This window comes from Calypte anna, chromosome 20, assembly GCF_003957555.1.
Source record: "Calypte anna isolate BGI_N300 chromosome 20, bCalAnn1_v1.p, whole genome shotgun sequence".
NCBI classification, from domain to species: domain Eukaryota; kingdom Metazoa; phylum Chordata; class Aves; order Apodiformes; family Trochilidae; genus Calypte; species Calypte anna.
In genome coordinates, this window is record NC_044265.1 from 13,587,487 (window position 1) to 13,609,333 (window position 21,847).

At 55.4% G+C, this 21,847-nt stretch overlaps 2 protein-coding genes and 1 long non-coding RNA gene across 10 annotated transcripts in view; 2 read left to right on the forward strand and 1 right to left on the reverse strand.

The window, feature by feature from the left end:
* Positions 1-9,813, forward strand: part of ZNF512B (zinc finger protein 512B) — a 28,090-nt gene extending 18,277 nt beyond the window's left edge. For 3 of the 4 annotated variants that reach the window (XM_030462787.1, XM_030462789.1, XM_030462788.1), the window contains exons 14-17: positions 3,958-4,059; positions 4,998-5,060; positions 7,243-7,341; positions 7,631-9,813. In XM_030462787.1, coding sequence (XP_030318647.1) covers positions 3,958-4,059; positions 4,998-5,060; positions 7,243-7,341; positions 7,631-7,924 — 558 coding nt within the window. In that variant the 3' untranslated portion in view covers positions 7,925-9,813. Of the gene's footprint in view, positions 1-137; positions 762-3,957; positions 4,060-4,997; positions 5,061-7,242; positions 7,342-7,630 lie in introns of those variants that run through there. The other variant, XM_030462790.1, reaches the window with a different exon arrangement.
* Positions 1-16,898, reverse strand: LOC115599414. Of its 2 annotated transcripts, XR_003988392.1 has the most exons (3): positions 16,771-16,898; positions 14,689-15,620; positions 1-11 (listed from the first exon to the last, which is right to left on the reverse strand). It is a non-coding gene; the product is annotated as an uncharacterized LOC115599414 (long non-coding RNA). The 2 variants fall into 2 exon arrangements; XR_003988391.1 differs by lacking the exon at positions 1-11 and having other exon boundaries at positions 14,383-15,620.
* Positions 13,687-21,847, forward strand: part of UCKL1 (uridine-cytidine kinase 1 like 1) — a 20,914-nt gene continuing 12,753 nt past the window's right edge. For 2 of the 4 annotated variants that reach the window (XM_030462795.1, XM_030462794.1), the window contains exons 1-3: positions 13,687-13,786; positions 20,972-21,165; positions 21,701-21,807. In XM_030462795.1, coding sequence (XP_030318655.1) covers positions 13,740-13,786; positions 20,972-21,165; positions 21,701-21,807 — 348 coding nt within the window. In that variant the 5' untranslated portion in view covers positions 13,687-13,739. Of the gene's footprint in view, positions 13,787-16,987; positions 17,301-20,971; positions 21,166-21,700; positions 21,808-21,847 lie in introns of those variants that run through there. The other 2 variants (XM_030462792.1, XM_030462791.1) reach the window with 1 other exon arrangement.

Sequence of the window (21,847 nt, forward strand, 5' to 3'; positions counted from 1 at the left end):
ACCCAACAAACCTATCAGCACCGAGGGAGGAGATGAGCCACCAGAGCATCAGAAAGACAAACACCAGTGAACCATGAGCAGGGCTGATGGTTCCCAGAAGAACCTCCACGCCATCTCCTCTTCTTCCCATGGTCCAGATCAAGCCTTCAGTGTATGCTGCTGGGCTCACAGAACCCCTCACTGGCTTCGACCTGGAGAGAGGTGAGGTTCCAGGGATTGGTGGCAGATTCCAACTGCTTCTACACCATCTCAGCAAAATTGGGGGATTTTGGAGGGACAGACACTTGCCACCTCCTGTCTGTAACTACTGAGAGCTGGATGCACCTGGACTTACTCCATCCCCAAGCTCTCCAGTTAACCCACCACCATCCCAGCAGCCAACGTGGATTCCAAAGGAGCCAATGGAGAAAGCCACCACCCCTCCTCTCCATCCCTTTCCCAGGCAGCAAAGCCCAGGGGCAGGCAAGCCGATGGGATCCAGGGCTTTGCAGCCCCCCAGCAAGGACAGCCCTGCTGCATGCAGCCCATGACCTGGCCTCGTGGCCATGTGGCAACCAGTCCCAGCTGGGGAGAGGGCCCGTTGGGTTTGGATCCTGTTGGTGGCCATGGTGGGATGAATTTGCCTTCCCCCGAGAGGCCGGATTCCTTCGCACCAAAGCAATGGCATTAGAATAAAGGATTGCTGCTCCATCCCAGGGCCTGTGCTGCCTCCATCCCTCACTAACCAGATCCAGCAGTTCTAAATATACACTGGAGTCTGATTTTCTCGCTCGGATCTTTATTTGCCTCTGGGATAAGCTGAAACAGATGGGGTGTTTCACAACGGCCGCTTGCTGGGGATGTCAGATGGGGAAGGGCACCCCCCTGCTGCTTTTCTGGGAAAAAAAACAAAACAAAAGAAAAGAAAAACCTTTCTAGAAGCTCCGTGAAGATGATGCTGATCCTCCAGCTCTCCTCTGTCCCTCGCTGGGGCCGTCGCCTGCCCAGGAGGAGTTGGATGAAGAAGGAGCAAGAGGTCCCAGCTCAGTGGTGGGGACAGGCAGTGGTGGGCTCTGTAAGCTGGTGGGTGATGATGCCTTCATCCATTTTGGATGCTGGATTGAGAGAAATAAACCTCCTGGAGCAGAAGGAAGAGGCATTCAGGAGGTGAGAGAGGAGAAGGCACCATGGCAATGCCCCAGCTTCATGGTGGGATGCTTTCCTCCAGGTGTCAAGGTGCCACCAGCTCCTGCAGCCCAGGCAGCCCCCTTGGGAGGCTGCAGAACTTCTCTGGGGTGTGTAAGATCATCCCATTTGCCTCCCCACAGCTGGGTGGGGGTCTGGGTGTTGCTGCAGGGTTGGGGGCAGCCACGTAGGCTGCAGATCCCCCTAGAGCAAAGGGCTGCCCTGGGCCAGTTGTGAAGCTAAAGGGGACAAGTCACCACCAGGCTTGAGAGTTTAAGAAAAAACCCATCCTGGAAGCTGGACAAATTCCAAAGCAGCAGAGCTTGGCTCGGGTTTGTCCCCCAAAACAATAGCTCTGTGATCCAGGCAGGAGCCAGGCTGAGCCCTGTGGACTCGTGTCACTGATGGGCCAAACCAGATCCCACTTCCAGCTGCTGACCCAGAGCTCAGGAAGGACAAATCCTTGGTCACAGCACTGGTGTGGTGTGACCCAACAACCCAGAGCCACCCATGGGACCCCCCCCTTTCCCAGGTGTGTTTTAGCTTTGCCCCCCTGGCCTGCAGCATCCCCGGGTTCTGTGGGGACCTCGGCACCGCTTCCAGGGGAGCTTTTTGGCCAGGGCTGAGGCAGCCTGCCTGGTTCTCATTTACTGTGATGTATTTTGGGGAAGGGGAGAGCTGTCTAGGGAGCAGAGAGGGTTGAAATATGAAAGTTAATTAAATAAAACCAGTCAGTCAAAGAAAATAAGCCTTCCCACCCCAGCATCCTTCGACTGTTCAGAAGAGATGGGCTGCGGCCAAAACCCGTTGTAAGTCCTTTTAATGATTTGGCCATGAAGATTTTCACTTACAGGCTGTTTGAGGAAAATAAATGGAAAAAGAAAGAAAGGAGAAAGAGAGAAAAAAAAAAAAAAAAAAAAAAAAAAAAAAAAGAATATAATATTCCATGCCTGGGGCTGCCTCTTAATAGAGACATAAAGATGACTTTGACATTCCCAGAACCGCAGCGCCCTGGGAAGACATGGGATTTGCATGTTATTGTGCAGGGCTGCTGGAGGAGAGAGGGGAGGGGGTTCCTCTCCAAGCAGCAGAGTCCACATCTCTGAACATCCCCCCCCTCCTCTCTTCTTCCCCGGGGATCACACGGAGGGAGAGGTTATTGCTGGGGCTGTGTGTGGTTACCGTTCATGTTTGCTCATTCATGGGATTGATTGGGTTTTAATTAAGGAGGCCATTTAGCATCCTGGCTCTCAGTATCCATGACAAAAAGGGACTCTTGTGTTCTCCCCTGGAGGTGGCATTGCCTTCCCAGGGCAGGGGACTGAGCTGGTGGTAGATTCACCATCCCAGGGCTTCAGAGAGCTCTGCTGGCATCTCCCCCAGCCTCCGAGCATGGCAGAAGAGCAACGGGCTGGAGCTCAGGGGATTTTTCCACATCCATCCTCAGCAGCATTTATAGCATCGTTTCAAAAGATCCTTTTCCCATCGTGCTGAGCCCAGCTCTTCCCAGGCTTCCTCCTTCTCTGGCCATGCCTTGCCACAGGGTCTCGTGGGTCACTTAAATTTGGGTGGAAATGAGCAGTTTCTGAGCCCTCCACATCCCCAGCCCTCGGGTGGCAGCTGGGCTTTGGGTGCTGGGTTGGGATAAGCCTGTTCAGGGGAGCTGGCCCAAAGGCAAATTCACAGCTTTATCAGGGAAAAAGTCACAGCTGGAAAAGAAATCCATCCAGCTGGAACCTCCCTGCCATGCTGGAACCAGGAGCTCCAGGTCCTGGGGGCACATTTGGAAAACAGGACCTGGGTTTGGAGCTCCCTGCAAGCACCTTGTGTCCCACAGACACCTCCCTGCAGCCATGCCCCACGCTCAGGGGTGCCCACAAACAGCTTCATGTCTTGGGGTGCCACACGTGAGCTCATTCAGGGCAAGTCTGGGACCTGCTCCTGCTCAGGGCAGGTTTGGGACCCAAGCAACACCCCCAGGTCCCATCCAAGCTGGTTGGGTGAGGAGCAGCGAGGCAGCAGGATGGCACAGCCTCCTTTGCTTGTGCTGAACATGCAGAAATGGAGTTGGGGAAGCTGGTCCCCCATGCTAAACCTCAAAGTGGCTAATAAAGCAGTAATTAAAAGCACTTGGGAAGAGCAGCCCTGCCAGAAGGAGAGGCAGAGACACAAGGGCCTTTCATTGTTGGAGGGGTTGTGCCCGTTCATGGGTGGAAGGCAGCCGTGGAGGCTCTTGGCAGCCATCCCCTCTGCCCAGTGTGCAGGGTTGTTTATTCTCCTGGTTATGAAACACAGCAGAAAGGACACACCAACACATTGCACCAAAACTGCCCATTCCTGGACCCAGGAGTTTCCCCTCTCCCATTTGCCAGCCCCCCATGGAGGTGGTTGTGGTGCTGGGGGTCCAGCCCAGTTCCAGCCCGAGGCCACCCCTCAGCCCTGCTCTGCTTTTAAACTACATTAAAATTAAAAACAAGGAAACCCAGCAAGACAGGAACCAGAATTCTGAGACTCAAGGTAAAATAAATCACATCTGGGGGTTCTTATTGTGATGGGGAGGGATTTTGTGGGGAAGGGGAAGTGTGGCCAGAGGTGTCCCAGCAGCAGGCAGAGCCACCCCGCTGCTGTGCCATGCCTGGGGGGAGATGACATCTCCAGGGAAAGCTTCTCAACTAGTTTTCATCCCTGATTTGCTTCTCCCAGGGGGGGACAAAACCCATGTGAAGAGCAAGGACTCCACCAAGGACCAGACTGGTGTGTGCTGCTCTGCTAATCATCTTCTATTGTTTGCAGCTCAATTACACCCGGCCGGGGCTTCCAAAGCTTAATCCGAGGCTGCTGGAAAACTGGAAGAATGAAGTGAAGGAGAAAGGCCACATCAACTGTCCCAACAATGTAAGAACCTTCTGAGTTCTTCTCCGGGCTGGCTGGGAGCAGAGGGGAGGTTTGGGGCAGAAACCCACCAAAGCCAGGCTCTTGTTGGGCACTGATGCCCAGACCCCTGTTTCACCTCCTGTCCCTCTTGTTGCTGCCGTGCCTGGTTAAGGTCTGTCCCACCTTTGGGACCCCCTGATGCTCTTGAGCCACTGGGCTTGAGGACAAGGCCACCTTCTCCCCAGTTCCCCTTGGGCTGGTGGTTCAGCATTACCCAGTTTGGGCTCTGGAGCTCCCAAGATAAAGATGGGCACAGGATGTTGAGAACCTTTTTCTTTTTTTTATGCAGAGAGCTTGCTTTTCCCAAGGCAAACCCCTCCATGTTTTTACACCCTGGGAGAGGCAGAGACCTCAGGGGCATGGTGCATGTGCTTCATCTTGCTGTGAAAGGCAGCTTTGGCTGGAGGTGAACTCCACCCTGGTGCTGGGTCATTGATTTATCATGTGAAACGAAGCCTGGCTAATGGGAGTTTGGAGCAGGGCTGGTACCAGAGGGCTGGGGGAGACACACTGGCTAATTAATGTCATACACAGCCACTTCTGAAAAGAGGTTGCTCAGAAACTGGTCATGCTGCTGCCTGGGTGATTTCTCTTCTCCATGAAACATCTGCTGTGGCTCCAAGAACTCCTGTAGCCCAGCAGGACCTCCTGACTGCTCACAAACCTCCCTTTGCCACGGAGACATTTAGGGGAGACCATTTTTCAGCCCGTGTCAGAGGGATGTGGCCACATGACTCCCATTAGCACTAATAGGAAACGTGTGACCAGAGCCCTCTGCATTAACCTCAAGCTGCTCAGCCTGGACCTTGCTGGCACAGCAACCTCCTAGCCCCAGCAGGGAGGAAGGCTCAGAGACCAAGGGGGGGTTGTGCCCAACTCTTCTTGCTTTCTTCCCACAGTGCTGTGAAGCCATCTACTCCAGTGTCTCGGGGCTGAAAGCTCACCTGGCCAACTGCAACAAGGTAGGTTCCCTCTGGGCACAGCTTCAGCCCAGGGTTTTCAGCCTGAGGTTTTCTCCCTGTGGATGATTGGGAGGCAACAGACCAAGGGATAATGGTACAGGTGAAACTCTTGTGCTGGCTGAGCTGTGCTGCCCATAGAGTTGTCATTTCTCAGCCCCTTGTCACACAGTCCCAGACCAGACACTCACCCTCAGCACTGACCTCCTGGTCAGGATCCAACCCACAGCCAGGGGCAGGTGAAGGTGGAGAGGCCCAAGCTGGGGGGACGTGATGGGATTTTGCTTCCAGCCCAGCTTTGGAAGAGAGGTCTCCAACAGAACCATCTCACCCCAGTGCTCAGACCTCCAGCACACCAGAGGTGGGGCAGCAGGACTGAGCCTCCCTGCTTTGCATCCTCCCCCCTGGGCACCCCCATCCTGCACCAGCCCCTGCCCAGCTTGACTCCTGCAGCCCCCAAGTTGGCCACAAGCCCTTGGCCACCCAGCCTGGCCAGCACCTCCCACACAGCCACCTTGGAGCCAGGGAGCTGGGCATTGGAAGCTGAACAGTTCTCCAGCCAGGTGGGAATCTGGAGTCTTTCTCCATTGATTTGGGCAACTCTGCAGGGGCTCTGGAAGCCCAGCCAGAGGTGATACCTCCTGGGGATGGAGCTGAGACTGGGAGAAGGGTTTGATCTGTGCTGAGACCAGTGCCCAGCAACCCTGCTGGCTGCAGTGAGCTCTGGTGTCCTGCAGGCTTCACGGGGGAGGGATTGGGAGCTCAGTGTAGGTCCCTCAAATTGGAGCTGAGGAAGAGCTGGTAAAGCTTTATTCCCTGAAACATTTCCAGCTGCAGCTTCCATTGAATCGAGCTTCCAGGAGGCAGCTCCAATACAGACCCCGTGGTTATTAAAAACACAAACTCCTGCACTCCTCCAAATCCTGCTGGAACTTCAGCCCCTAATGAGATCATTTAGCAAATGGGCTGCAGAGATCCGGCAGGAGAAGCTGGATTGCTGCAGGATAAAAGTGCAAACACAGGAGAGCAGGGCAGTCCCTTTGTAAGGCTGAAGCACTGGGCAGGCCCCCAGCAAACACTTTCCCAGAGAAAATGGAGCTGTTCTGGGGCTGGTTCTGTGCACAGAAAGCAGCCAGGCGTTTGCACAAGGATTTTCTTTAACTTCAGAGCTGAACCCCCCAGATCTGGCAAGTCCAGTGCAGCTGGGGCTGGGTGTTGGGGTCAGCTCGGGGGGAGTTTGCTGCCTCCTGTCAGCAAGACTCTTCCCCCTTGCAGTGGGTTTATTTTGGCAATGGATACGTGCACCAAATTACCAAATTTGGGGTAAATCACAGCCCCTCTGGAGCTGGGCTGTGTTTTCTGCTGTAAAACCCCACAGGATGTGTTTGGAATGCATCAAGCCCCACTGAGAGCAGAGGATTCTCCTCGGGGGATTGAGGCACTGAGGTGATTTTTGTTGGAGTATTTCTGAAGCGGGGCCAGGGCTGCCTGTGTCCTGCCTCTCCCTAAAATGGAAGACCTGTCCAGCTCCAGGTTTTTTCCATCACAGAGCTCTGGAGAAATTCCCAGGGAGCACACACATATTGCCACAAGGGACTCATCCATAAACCCCTCATCAGTAGAGAGCACGTTATCTCCCCTGTGCTGTGAGCTGCTGCTCAGCCAGGACATCACTCATCCCAACAGCAATCCCACAGCCACTGCCTCTCTTTGGCAGCTTAAAATGAAAATTAGGTGAGTCTGCTGGACATAAATTAGGTGGTGCTTCAGTCCTAGGAGATCACAGATCTGCTGGCAGGGAGGGAACAGGGCAGCTGGTCCCCTCTGGGGACACACGGTGTGCTGGTGATAACAGAACAACCAATGCTGGGCTTGCAGAGGCAGCTGAACCTGCAGCTCACTGCCCTGTAAGCTGGTGGGACCTCCTCAAGCTGGTGGGACCTCCTCAAGCTGGTGGGACCTGCAGGTGCTTTGGTGGAGCTGCTGGGTCAGTACCACCACCATGGCACAAAATTCAGAGCAGAAGATGCAGTTGCAAGCCCCTGGCCGAGCTGCTGTTGTGGAAATGAGCATTTATTTTCTGTTGCTTCTAAGTTGAAGTGTCATCTTCTCTTGGTGGGGTGGGGGAGGGATGGCTCCAGCCCTCTGGGGTGTTTCTGGCTCTGGAGGATGCTCTGTCTTGCAGGGGGATCACTCAGTGGGCAAGTACCGCTGCCTCCTGTGCCAGAAGGAGTTCAGCTCTGAGAGTGGGGTCAAGTACCACATCATCAAGGCTCACTCAGAGGTAAGGAAAGGCTTGGGGCTTATCCTTGCTCCAGCACATCCATCCTTGGGCTCCATCAATCCCTCCATCCATCCATCCCTCCATCCATCCATCCATGCAACAACCCCCAGCAGCATCAGCAGTGCTGGGACAGCCTGAGGGTCACCTTCCTGTCCCCCTTTGGATCCTCAGCACCCCCAGGCTGGTTTCTTGTCCTCGGGGAGGTGATGCCAGCAGGGTGTGGGGTGGTCTGGGCTTGGTGAGGTGAGGCACAGACTGCCACTAAGCCCAGTGTCACCCCATAATGCAGAACTGGTTCCGAACCTCGGCAGAGACCAGCCGGAAAAAGAAAAGCAGGGAACAGCTTTCTGCCAGCAAAGAGGAGAAAAAGAAAAGCACAAACGGGAAGAAAAGAGGGAGGAAACCTAAGGAGAGGCTTCCAGAAACGTCCCCGAAGGGCAGAGAGAGCGTGGCAGCAAAGACTAATCACAAGAAAACCCTCGAGCACTGGGAAGGCTCCCGAGGGAGCCCTGAAGGGGACGATCGTGTCCCCAAGCCCCCGAGCCAGAGGAAGGGAGGAGCCAGCAAGGTGCCCGAGAAATGAGCAGCTCAGAGACTTGACTCCGAGGATTCGTTTACAGCCCAGGGTAACAGGGTGGGGGGTGGGGGTGGGGGTGTCTCTCCCAGTTTTCTGTTCCCCTTTGTCCCACCTCCCCCTGCTCCCCGTCTCCCCCCCCCCCCCCCGTCTCCCCCCACTCACCCCCTTTTTACAAAAAAAAAGAAAAAGAAAAAAAAAAAAGAAAAAAAAAAGACAGAAAATACCAATTAACCACTTTAAACAAGTCACCGACCTTGTTTCACACTGGAAAACAAAACAGGATCAAGCAAGCTGGACCCTTCCCACCCTCTGCCCCTGTACATACCCCTCATCCTGGTGGGACCCCCCCCATCCCACCCCCCCTGTACCCCTCACTCCCTTTCTGCCTCCCTGCACCCAACTGGGGACTCTTGAGTGAAAGAAAAGTGCAATAGGGGGGGTGGGGGGGCCGTGGAAGGGGCTTCTCTGCAGCTGCCTGCTGGGTGGGGGGGATGCCCCCCTGTCCTGGTGCCTCTGATGGGCTCCAACCCCCACTCCCCTGCTCCATCCCTGCTCCCAGGACGGTGCTTCCAAAGATGTTTGAGCCAGAGAGCAGGGTCTGGCAGTGAGCCCTGTGGGGGGGTCTGGGTTTGGGAGGAGAGGCAGGGAAAGGTTTGGGGCAGGGGTCGTGGTGGCTGTGGGGGGATTGTGGCTTCGGGAGGTGTGAGCACCCCTGGAAGGTGATGGGAGAAGAGGGGAGTTGCTGTAGGATGGGTCAGGTCAGAGGGATTCACTGGAAGTTGTGGGAATGTTGGGGTGTGATGGGAGCAGCCGTGTCCTGGGGGCAGTGCCAGGGACAGGGGGAGCTGCTGGAGCTGCCTGACCCTTGTGGGACCCCCCCAGGGCTCATTCCAGGTCCCCATCCTGCCTCATCCCAAAGGTGCTGATAGCCCAAGGGGAAGGAATGGCTTTGGGGTCCTGCAGGAGGTGTGTGACGGGGACAGGGGGACAGCAGCAAGTGACAATCATGGGTCCTGCTTTCAGGCATCTGGGGGCTGGGACCTGCTGTGGGGTCTGTCCTGGCTTCCTCGAGGTGCATCCAGGTTCCTGACTGTCTTCCTTGGAGTCAGGGCCCCCCAGCACGAGGCACTGCCCATTCCTTGTTCTCTTTATTTGGCTTTACCTTCCATCTGCACCACCACCACTTTGCTCCAGCCTGGAGAGATCCATCCCCGGAGCAGGACTCCAGACAAAAACCAGGCTACCTCGGTCCTTGGGATAAGGGGCAAGTTCTCTCTCAATAAGAGAACAGAAAACCTTAATTTGATTTTTTTTTTCCACCCCCCACTGCCCTGTACAGAGCCAGGAAGGTGGCGTTGGAGGGGATGGGGGAGGAGGAGAGCTTTTGCTTTTATTTAAATCAATTAAAACCTCAACCCTCACTTTCCCTCTCAGCTCTTCAGCCCCCACCAGAGGCTGGGGATTGCTCCCTGTTCCCAGGAGCTGCTCATGATAATTAATGTCCTTCTCTGCTGGCAGGTTATTAGGGACAGGGCAGAGGGGAGGGGACAAGGGGGGGTCTGGTGGCATCTCTGAGCACCCAGTGCCCTGTCCATGACTCCTGGGAGCTGGATGCCACCATGGCACAGCCCAGCACCTTCTCCTTAGGGTGCAGGAACCCTCTAGAGCTCTGCTGGGTGCTCCAGGCTTCTAAGCAATTAGTGAGAAAGCTTAATTAGCTTGGGTTTCATCCCCTTTTTAAATCCTGACACCCCCCAACTCCCACCCTGGGGAAGGGAGAGGAGGTGAAGAGCTGTAGGACCTGGAGCCTTGGTCTCTGTCAGGATGGGGACATGGGGACACTGTCCTGGGGGGTGGCATTTTGCTGTGCTGAGCTGGAGGGATGGATCCAGCTGCTCTGTGCTCCCAGTAACTGCTGGGAGGGTGGGTGAGGAGGGACCCCCAGACCCCTGCAAGGTGCTTTGGGGGGGACAGGAGGGCTCTCAGGGGGGTGGGCATTGGTGGGACAGGGACAGTGGGCAGAGCTGGGGACCTGGCATGGGGTTTGGCACTGAGAAGTCTGCAGAGGGAGCTGCTGGGTCCCCAAATCTTCTCCCAGCACAGGGAAAAGCCACCAGCAAAGCTTCTGGCCCAGGGAACAGGTCCTGGGTGGTCCCAGCTGCTGGGTTGGAGGTTGTAAAACCCCTCTGCTCCCCTTGGGGACAGCACTGGGCTCAGTTCTCACTGACACGCAATTAATCGGCCCCATCGGTGATTAATTGCTGGAGGAATTAACCTGGAGCAGCAGCTTGGCCAGAAGGGGGGGATCTGGGGAAGGTTTGGGGTCTCAGGGTGGGCAGTGGGGACCCAGTGCTGGGCTTGTCCCCATCACAAGGAGCTGGGAGAGGCTCCTCACAGCCCCTTGGCCAAGTGGGAAATTGTGTGAAAAAGTGAAATCTTTGAGGTTTTTATTTTCCCTTTAAAGGTGGGTTGGTTTTGAGGTTTTTTTTTTTTTTATTTCCCCCCAATAGTCCTCACCCCAATGGAACTCTGTTCTCCCACCCTCCCCTTCTCCACGAGACATCCTTTGCTCTCCTGCTTGTCCAGGGAAGGCTCTGGAGCAGCACCAGGAATCCAGGGCAGGCAGGGATCAGCCCCCCCAAATCCTGTCCCCTGCCCCCCCTATGCTGCCCTGAGCCATGGGGTTGTCCCCTCCAGCAGTGGGGGATGCTGACCCACAGCCCCAGGAAGGGTTTTGGGGTGCTGGGGACAGGAGTGTCCCCTTCTGTCCCCACTCAGAGCTCAGGGGGTCCCTTACAGGAAGCAAAGGGGGGGGCTCAGAGCATGGCAGGGGCTGCAGGACAGCTCCAGCACCCTGGGGACCAGGACACCCCCCACTCGTGTCCCCAAGGAAGGGGAAAAACCTCCCCAAAAGGTGCAAGCACAGGGCAGGAGACCCCCCCAAGGGGTGCAGTGTGCTGGTGGGGTCAGCTGTGGCACAAGGGCACTGTCACCCCCCCCAGGGTGGCATTGTCACCCCCCAGGCAGGGAGCAAGGGCTGAGTCCAGCTGCATGGAGCTGCCCCCACCTGAACTTTGGGAGTGTTTTGTTCTTTTCTTTCTCTCCTGGTGCCACCCAGCCCATGGCAGACCCCACTGTTTCTCGTCGATGCCAGTTCTTAGTGCATAAGTGTATTTTTGGGGGGGAAAAAAAAAATTAATAATAATAATAATAATAATAATAATTAAAAACCACAACAAGAAAATGGAAAAAAAAATAATTAAAAAAAAAGGAAAAAAAACCTTTTCAATTTATCACTTGTAACCATATATATAAATATATAAATATATATATTAAAAAGTGTTTATTTGCAAAAAATAAAATTGTTTTAACAGTAAACTCTCTTATAAGAAACTCCCCATTTGTGACGTTTTTTTTTTTTTTTTTTTTTTTTTTTTTTTTTTTTTTTTGTTGTTTTTTTTTTTTTGTTACTCATTGACAAATCCTCAGTTGGAGAGTACTGTAACAGCAGCTCTGCCCGCCCAGCCCCGGAGGGGGAACTGATGTACTGTATGGATTAAAAGCAGCTGTAGCAAATAAATGGTTATTGATTTTTTTATTCTTCCCATCGTTATTTGGATCTTCAGTTGCAGGGAGGATTCCACCTTGGGATCCACTGGATTTGGGTGGCCAAGGGATCCTCCTGGAATGGGAGGAGCTCCTGGTCTCCAGCCCAGCAGTGTCCCCAAAATTGGGGCTGCTGGGGTGAGGACACCCACCCCAAAACTCAGCATTCCCACCCCAAAACTCAGCACACCCTAAAGCTCAGCACCCCCACCCCAAAACTCAGCATCCCCCACCCCAAAACTCAGCATTCCCACCCCAAAACTCAGCACACCCCAAAGCTCAGCACCCCCACCCCAAAACTCAGCACATCCTAAAGCTCAGCATCCCCCACCCCAAAACTCAACACCCCACCCAAAACTCAGCACATCCTAAAGCTCAGCATCCCCCACCCCAAAACTCAGCATCCCCCACCCCAAAACTCAGCATCCCCCACCCAAAACTCAACACCCCACCCCAAAACTCAGCATCCCCCACCCAAAGCTCAACACCCCACCCCAAACTCAGCATCCCCACCCCAAAGCTCAGCATCCCCACCCCAAAACCAACACCCCACCCAAAACTCAACACATCCTAAAGCTCACTGCCCCCACCCCAAAACTCAGCATCCCCTACCCCAAAGCTCAGCACACCCTAAAGCTCAACACCCCCACCCCAAAACTCAGCATCCCCCACCCCAAAGCTCAGCATCCCCAACCCCAAAACTCAGCATCCCCCACCCACCCTAAAGCTCAGCATCCCCACCCCAAAACTCAGCACACCCAAAAGCTCAATACCCCCACCCCAAAGCTCAGCACACCCACCCCAAAGCTCAGCATCCCCCACCCCAAAACTCAGCACCCCCCAAAACTCATCACCCCACCCAAACTCAGCACACCCTCCCCCCTTTCTCAGCCCCCTGACCCTTGAAATCCCCCTAAATCTCCCCCACCCATCAGCAGCACCCTTCCTCTCCCAGCCCTGGGAGCCACCCCCAGCTCAGGACCCTCTGCTCCCTGGGGACCTCTGGGCCACCCCCGCGTGGGAAACAATCCTCTGCTGCTTCCTAAGGGTTTTTTGTTGTTTGTTTTTGGTTTTGGTTTGGTTTTTTTTTTGGGGGGGGGTTCGGTGCCAAAAAAAAACAAAACGAAAAAGAAAAAAAGAAAAAAAAAAAAAAAAAAAAAAAAAAAAAAAAAAAAAAAAAAGCTGCAGATTTCTGCCCATCTCCCCAGTGCTGCTTTCACTCTGCCTTTTCCAACACCCTCAGCTCCCCCGAGGGGGTGATGGGGACCCCAGGCAGTGGGGCTCACCCTGCACACACCCCCCCCAAACATGTGGCACCATAAACCTAAAGCCAGGGCCACCCAAATCCCTGCTGCCCCCCAGAGCTCTGCTGGCAGCAAGGGGGGAGCTGTGGGGTGCTGTGTGCTGCAGCTGCCCCACAGCACCCACCTGCACCCCACAGCACCCATCCATACCCCACAGCACCCACTTACCCCCCCATACAGCCTCCGTCTTCCCCCAAACAGCACCCATTACCCCCATAGCCCCCCATCTTCACCCAACAGCACCCATAGCCCCCCACAGCACCCATCTCCCCCAGACAGCACCCGTAGACCCCAAGAAGCCCCTGTCCGCCCCCCACACCCCCCACCTTCACCCCACACCCCCCATCACCTCCCCACAGCCCCCCACCTTCCCCCAAACAGCACCCATTGCCCCCCACAGCCTCCATCTTCCCCCAAACAGCACCCATTACCCCCCATTGCCCCCCATCTTCACCCCACAGCACCCATCTCCCCCAGACAGCACCCATAGCCCCCCACAGCCTCCATCTTCCCCCAAACAGCACCCATCGCCCCCTACACCCCCCACCTTCACCCCACAGCACCCATCTCCCCCAGACAGCACCCATTACCCCCCCATAGCCTCCCATCTTCCCCCCACAGCACTCATCACTCCCCCACAGCACCCATCGCCCCCTACACCCCCCACCTCCACCCCACAGCACCCATCTCCCCCAGACAGCACCCATAGACCCCCAGAAGCCCCTGTCTGCCCCCCACACCCCCCATCTTCACCCCACAGCACCCATCTCCCCCAGACAGCACCCATAGCCCCCCAGAAGCCCCTCTCTGCCCCCCATCACCCCCATCTCCCTCCCCATCCCCGCACTACAAATCCCGGGGAGCTCCGCGACGGCTCCGCCCCGGCCGCTCCTTCCTCTCCCGGTACCGCCATGGCCGCGGTCCCGGTGACCGAGGGGGGTCCGGAACCACACGACAGGTAAGAACCGGGCTACAAACCCACATTTCGGGGACGGGACCGGGACCGCAACGACCCGGAGCCGCCGGGTCCCGGCGGCTCCGGGTCGTTGCGGTCCCGGTCCCGTCCCCCGCTGCCTCTTCCGCGAGTGGGGCCTCCCCGCTGGCCCAAAACATCCCCCCCGCTGCTTCCTGATGAATTAATTAATTATTGCCTAATTGATTCTTAAACCTCCCCTTTTTTTCCTTAATTTTCGGGGTTTCTTTTTCACCTCCTTGGGTTCTTTCAGGTTTGGGTTGTTCTGTGTTTCACCTCTTTGGGGTTTTTTTTACTCTTTTTATTATTATGGTTTCCACCTGTTTGGGTTCTTTTTTTTTTTCCCTTTTTTAATTATTTTCACCCAGGGTTTTTTGAGGTTTTTTTTTTTTATTATTATCTGTCAGTTTTGGCCATTGTCATTTTTTTCCCCTAATTTTTTTTATTCTTTTTGCATGGGGATTTTTTTTTTTTTTACCTTTTTAATGGATTCTTTTATTATTTATTTCTTACCATTTTTTCCTGGGCTTGTTATTCTTTTTTTAAGTCTCCTTTTTACCTCCTTTTTTTTTTTTTTTTAGTCTCCTTTTCCCCCAATCTCATTTGATTTACCAGCCAGGTTTTCTCCATCCCTAATCCAAGTTTCCTCCATCCTTTGGATGGTTTCCTCCATCCCTTGGGCAGGTTTCCTCCATCCTTTGGCCTTCCTGAAGCTTTTCCTTGTGTGTTCTCTCCATCAAATTCCTCCTCCAGCCTGGTTTCCATCCAGGGGTTTGGGATCTGGTCCCAGCTCCCCCTCATCCTTTCTGGGAAAGGTCCCCAGGGTTTTCCATCCTCTTGCTGCTGAAGTTCAAGATGGGATGAGACACAAACCACCCAGCTCAGACCCATCCCAGAGGAATGGGAGCAGGTTTGGCCTCTGTGCACCCATGGGTGCTCCTGGCAGGGGTGGGAGCTGGGAGAGGGATCCCCTCTGAGAGGGTTTTGGTGTCCCTGAGCTCTCACGTGGATCCAGTGATGAAATTCAGCTTAGAGTGACCAAACAGAGACATTCCATGTGTGGTTCCACCTCTGTCCTTAAATCCCAAAGAAATCCCACCCAGCAGCTTCCCATCCTTGGAAGGAACAGGGGGGGGCTTTGCTGTGTCTCCCGTTTTCAAGTCCAGCTCCTGGTGGTGACAGAGGAGGGATTCACCCTTAGTAATCATCTAAAAGGAGAAAAAAGAAAAAAAAAAAAGTCCCAAACTGGAGTTTTGGCCTATGGAAGAGGTCAGGAAGTGGGAAGTGGAGGTGGTTGGTGTGTGCCAGGAGGGCTCAGTGGGTGATGGAGTTTGGGGCCAGGCTGGGAGCTGGGCTGAGACCCCAGGAGAGGCACCCAGGGCTTGGGCTTCTGAGACCAAGGCAGGAAAAAAGGCACCAGGGAGGAACAATGTTCCTGCCAAGTTCCTTGTCTGCTTTGTTCCTTGTGTTCCTTTGGGTTTTTTGCTTCTTTAATGTGGGAGGAACAGAAAGGATGGCGGAAGAGAATTTAATTTGTAACCTTCTGGAAGAAAAAAAAAAGAGCTTTTCCAGAGCAAAGGGGAGTCTGGGCTGGAGTCACAGGATGGAAAAGGTTCCTTTGATCATCGGTGACTTCTCTGGAGCTGCTGGGGCAGGGGACAAGTCACCTCTGAAACCCTCCTGTTCCTGGGGTACCCAGGGTGATGTTCCCCTCTCTGGGTCCCATTGCTGGGCAGGAGCTGTAGAGGCACTGGTGCTGCCCACCCTGTGTACTGGGGATACTGGGATCCAGGGAGTGATCCATGCCTGGAGAGGAGCCCTGAGAGGAGGAGGAGAAAGAGAAAGAGAAAGAGAAAGAGAAAGAGAAAGAGAAAGAGAAAGAGAAAGAGAAAGAGAAAGAGAAAGAGAAAGAGAAAGAGAAAGAGAAAGAGAAAGAGAAAGAAAGAGAAAGAAAGAAAGAGGAGTAGGAGAGAGAAGAAGGAGAAGGAAAAAGAGAAAGAAGGAGCAGAAAGAAAGAGAAAGAGAAGGAGAAAGAGGAGAAAGGAAAAGGAGAAGGAGAGAGAAAGGAGAAGGAGGAGACAGAAGGAGAAGGAGAAAGGAGAGAGAAAGAAAGAGGAGGAGAGAAGGAGAAGGAGAGAGAAGGAGGAGAGAGATAAAGGAGGAGGAGAGAGAAGGAGAAGGAGGAAGGAGAGAGAAGGAGACAGAAGGAGAAAGGGAGGGAGAAGGAAAAATAAAAGAGGAGAAGGAGAAAGAGGGAGGGAGAAGGAGAGAAGGATTTCTTCTCCCATCTCTGGTCCCATCTCCAGGTGTCCATCCCTGCTCCTGGTTGGAGCATCCCCCATGTCCCCTGGGAGGTGGGTGCTGTGACCCTGAGTCTCACCGTGCTGGGGTGGGCTGGGGGCCCTTGTCCTGCTGAGCCCCCTCCCCAGCCCCCCCTGCCTGCTGCTGCCTGGGGTTTGGGGTCACTTCTGCTGCCTCCCCCTTTCCCAGCACCCGGTGCTGGGGGGTGGGTGTTGGTCCAGGGGTCTGGGACCCCCGGGGCTGATGGGTGCTGGGGGTCCCTGCCCTCCCCAGGAGAGGAGTGGGGTGGGTCTGGGGGGGCAGGTGGCAGGGGGGGGGGCTGAGGGAGTAGATTGCAGGGCCCCCAGTGTTATTCTTAGCCACCCACAGCCCCGGGGTGTTGAGTTTCACCCACTTGTTTACAGCAGGGAGCAGGGGACAGCGAGGGGACCTGAGCACCACGGGGGGGGACCCATCCTGACCCCCCCATTGTAGCGAGTTAGGGGGACAAATCCTTCACTGGTGTCCCCGGAATGGCCTCAGCACCCCAGTCCCCAGCCAGCTCCATCAGATCCCAGAGGGGTGCTGGGTGGGTGTCCCCTCCACCCCCACCCCACACTGTCCCCCCCAGCCTCCCATTCACCCCCCCCCCATAGCCCCCTCCCCACTGCTCCCAGGGTCTCACTTACCGGGTGCTGCCCCCTCCCCAGGCTGAGCCCCATCCCGGGCAGCAGAGGTGCAGGGGGACAATCCTGATGTCCCATGCTGGGGGGTGGTGAGGAAGAGGTGTCACCTCCCCCTTCCTCCTCCTCCACCCCCCCCCTTTGCTTTTTCTTTAATCAAGCCAGTTCTATTAATACCAGGTAATGAACGTAATCTCTAGGTTAAGCTATCCTCTTATGCTCCTCCTGACCCCCCCAGCCCCAGACACTCCCCAGGAGCACTCTCCTCTCCTTCCTCCATCCCCCCCCCTCAGCCCCCGTCACCCTCAGGAACCCCTCGGGGGGGGGGTTTTGGGGACACAGACACTGCCCTGCATGGCTCCTCACCTTGGGGTGCAGCCAGGGACCCCCCCTGGCATGGACACCCCCTCAGCACCCTGAGGCAGAGGGGACAGGGACTGGGGGGGAGTGGGGGGGTGACACCCCCTGCCCACCATGAGCAGCCCCCCCGCCTTCTCCAGTGTCCGCATTTCGGGGTGCTGGGCCCTGGATGGTGGGTGAGTTCCTCCTGGGGTTTGCCTTGGATTGGGGGTTTTGGGGTGGGGTTTTTTTTTTCCCTTTTTACATTTTTTTTTCACCCTTGTGGCTGGGGTGCAGCCCGGGTGATCCCAAACCCCCCCACCCCCTTCCCCTTAGCCCCTCACCCTTATTTCCTGAGGGGAGAGAGCTGGGGGACATGGGGACATTTGGTCACTGCTGTTTGGGGGGGACGTTTGGTTGGGGTGGTTTTTGTGGGGGACATTTGGTTTGTGGGGTTTATGGGGGACATTTGGTCACTGTGTTGTGTGGGGGGGACACTTGGTCACTTGTTTGTGGGGGATGTTTGGTCACTGATGTTTTTGGGGGATGTTTGGTCCCTGATGTTTGTGGGGGACACTTGGTGTGGTTTCTGGGGGACATTTGGTCAGTGGTGTTTTTGGGGGACATCTGGTGTGGGTTTTTTTTGGGGGGGACATTTGGTGTGGTTTATGGGGGACATTTGGTGGCTGTTATATTGGGGGACGTTTGGTTGGTGTGTTTTTTTGGGGGACATTTGGTCTCTGTGTTGTTTCTGTTGTTTATGGGCTGTTGTTTGGGGGGGACATTTGGTCACTGTGGGGGGGACATTTGGTGTGGTTTATGGGGGACATTTGGCTGCTGTTATTTTGGGGGATGTTTGGTCTCTGTGTTGTTCATGGGACACCAAGGACGAGCACTCCTTGTTTACTCACAAGCTCAGGTTTGGGGCTCTGCCAGTTCCCCATGTTGGCTCCCAGGACTTTCCTGCTGCCTTTTCCCTCCTGGTCCAGCAGGGATCCGGGATGGTCGGGGGTCTCTGAGGGCAGGGGGATGGATGGGGGAGCCTTAGTGGGAAGAGTGGAAGGATGAGGATGGTTTGGGGGTGCTCCTTGCACCCCAAGAGATCCATGCAGTGAAGAATCAACAAATCATCTATGCCAAGACATCTGCAGGGCTGGAGAACCCCTTTGAGGGGCAGACCCCCCCCCTCCAGCAGCCACCCCCCTGGCAGTGGGGTGCTGGCACTGCCTACAGGGCAGGCAAAGTGTCCCCAAAAGGTGGGGACAGTCTGTGGGGAGCTGCTGGCATCAGAATCCTCCAGGAAGGCTTTGGAGGAGTGGGGTTGGCAAGCCCAGGGTGCCATGGGTGGCATCACCCTGCTGACACCCAAGGGGTTTGCTCCCCCCGTGGGATAAGGACCCTCCTTTGGGGACAGCAGTGGTGGTAACTTCAGCTGTACAGAGAGATTCCCCTTCCTCAGGATGCTTTACCCTGCATGTTTGGTGTTTTTTTTAAAAAGAAGCCAGAGGAAGAACCAGCAGAAGGAGGTTGGTGCCAGCTGGCTGGGATCAGGAGGAGAGACCCTTCCTGGCAAAGGCAGCTGCAGAAAATAGCTGCAAAACCTGAAGTGTAACACTAGGAGAAAACTCGTGACCTTTGCAGCACTTTGGGCCGTGCTGCCCCCAGAGAAATGGGTGGAAGTGTTGGTTCCAGAGGTGCAGAGAATCCCTGGGGGTAGGGACAGAGCTCAGGTGAAAATCCAGGAGTGTTTGGCAGAGCAGGAGAGCTCCTGGAGCAGGATGGAAGAGCTGCATCCCAGGGAATAGGGGAGGAAGGCTCCACTTTTCCCTGAGGATTGCTGTCCCTGCAGCATCCCATGAACCCTCCTGTCCCTATAATTGTGGGGTCCAACCCCCTCCTCCCCTCTGGGTTGTGTTGGTGCTGATGGGTTTGCAGCCCTTGCAGAGTTCAGCTCTGGCTCAGCCCTGCCTCCTGCTCCATACAGCAGAGTTTTGCCCAGTTTGGGTCTTCCTTGGGAATCGTGGCCTTGGGTTGGGCATGGACAGGTTGGCAGGGGAGGACTTGGTGCTCCAGGAGGACTTGGTGCTCCAATGTTCCACCAAAGAGCAGGGCATCCTGGAATCCCTGCTGGTCGCTTGGAAACGGGTTGGAATTCCCAAAGGAAAAGAGGCTGAGCAGCACCAGCCCTGGGGTCACTCCAGTCCCAGGAGAGCCCCAGATGAAAGGAGCTGTTTGCTTTGCTGGTAAACAACTGTGTCTTTGTCATCTCCTGCTTTTTCTCAAGCCCAAATGTCTCTGGTTTTCTGCTGGCTGATGTCAGCCCTGGGCTGGCTAATGGCTGCTGCAGGCTGGCTGGGGGGGAGAGGAGACCAAAAAAAAACCCCCCTGGTTTTGCTTCTGCTGCCCCTGGGGTGGAAGGAGCCGTTTTTGCACAGAAAGCAGCCCCAGAAGGTGGTGGGTTTATTTTTTTCCCCAGTGGGTCTCACTCCTGATGTTGCTTTGTTCAAATGATCCTTGGGGTGGTGGCAGCTCCTGGGTGCTTGGTGTGTGCCAGGGGATGGGGTGGGGGTGGCTGGGGGCTCCTTTTTGGGGGGAAATCTGTGGGTTGATGTTTGTATGGTTGGTATGGGGTGTCCTGGGGCTCCAGGCTGCTCAGAAGGGTTCAACAGAGCCTCAGGAGGGTTTGCTGGGGGGGGCTTTATGTACAGATGGCTGGTCTGAAATGTTGGATCTTTATCTAAAATTGTTCCAAAATGAACTGGGGGAGGGAAGGGGAGTTAATCTTCATACCAAAACAGCTTAAAATCAACCCCAAATCTGTAAAGCCCTGCAGTTTAAACCCTTTCAAGAGCAAAAATAAGTAACAAGAGAGGTCCCCAAGCCCTGCTGGTTCTGCTGGGCTGTGCCTGAGGGTGCCAGGTCTGGTGTGTTCAGTGCCTTGGGGCTCTCTGACCTTGCAGAGGTTTCATTTCCAGCCCAGACACTGCTGGGGAGCGTGAGCAGAGTTCTTTGCACCTTCTCCCAGGGAGGCAGTGAGTGGGGAGGAGCAGGAGCTGGATAAATGGATAAATAACCCTCCCCATCCCCAGGCTCTGGCTGCAGTTTTATCTGCTGGCCAGGGGCCACTGATCACCTCCAGCCACTGCTCTCCTGCTGCCAAGCTGGGAAAGGGCTCCAGGGGCTGGTTTGTTCCTCTCCCTGCCTGGGCTGCAGCAGGAGGGATGATAAGAGGGAGGCATTTATCAGGGTTCAGCACTGGCCACGCTCAGTGCCAGATCCAACAGCCTGGCAGCCCCAGTGCCTGGCCCTGGGCTGCTGGGGGGGTGTCCTCAGCTCTGAAGGGTGGGAGATGTGGGGGTCTGGGTGGGAGATGTGGGGGTCTGGGTGGGAGATGTGGGGGTTTGGGTAGGAGATGTGGGGGTCTGAGTGGGAGATATGGGGGTCTGGGTGGGAGATGTGGGGGTCTAGGTGGGAGATGGGGGGGTCTGGGTAAGTGTGGGGAGAAGGAAGGGGCTGTGCATGGAGGATGAGGATGGTGAAGCTGTAGCCTGTGTGTTTGGCTTCCATCCCACCTTGACACCTCAGAATCACAAGGTGTCAGGGGTTGGAAGGGACCTCTGGAGATGATCCAGCCCAGGGCAGGTGGCACAGGGTGGTGTCCAGGTGGGTTGGGAATGTCTCCAGGGATGGAGATTCCAGCAGCTCCCTGGGCACCCTGGTCCAGTGGCTCTGCCACCCTGACACTGAAGCAGTTCCTCGTGTCAGGACAGGTTGTGTTAACCCCCTCATTGCCTCTGAGAGCTCCCTGGGGTGGGTTTAAAGCCAACCCTTCACCCCCAGTAACCCAACTCCTTCCTCCTCACCCCAGCAACAGCAGTGCTGAATCCTTAGACAGACTGTACCCTGCAGTGGGCTCCACCAAGCCCCCCCGAAAGAGGACCACCAGCCAGTGCAAGTCTGAGCCCCCCCTGCTCAGGACCAGCAAGAGGACCATCTACACAGCTGGGAGGCCACCTTGGTACAACGAGCATGGGACACAGTCCAAAGAAGCCTTTGTCATCGGTGGGTGATGGCACCACGGGGATGGGCTCAGTCCTGGTGCTGCCTGTTGGGGTTTTTTCCAGGGGATCCTGGGGGGAGTTTCTTGCCCCACAAACTCCTTGAGAACTTGAGGTTGACTCCAGGCTGTCAGCTGGAGAGACGAGCAGTGGGTACCCTACCCTTGAGTGGGTAGGAAGGAGGAGGAGGAGGATGGAGGATGGAGGATGGAGGATGGCAGAGCACAGTCCTGGCTTGTTGTTCCCTCAACTCTCTTTGGGTTGTCACGAGGGATCCCAGGGATTTATTCTAGGCTGGCTCTCCTGCCAGCTCCCCACTTGTTACACAAGCATCCAAGGAAGGGTTCCCAGTGTTTGCTGGCACTTGACAGTGTGTGACATTTGACATTTCCAAGGATAATCAGTCCCTGGTCGTGCCTCTTGGTCCCCCTCGTTGGAGGTTCCTCCAACTCAGTGCCACAGAGCAGGACCTGGCCTCTGATTTGTGGTTGGAAAAGCAAATTTTGGGGTTGATGACTTCACCTCCATTTCCCTGGCAGGCCTGGGGGGAGGCAGTGCCTCGGGGAAGACCACGGTGGCCACCATGATCATTGAGGCTCTTGATGTTCCTTGGGTGGTTCTGCTGTCCATGGACTCCTTCTACAAGGTGAGGTTGCATGCCCAGCTTCCTGGAATTCACCCACTGG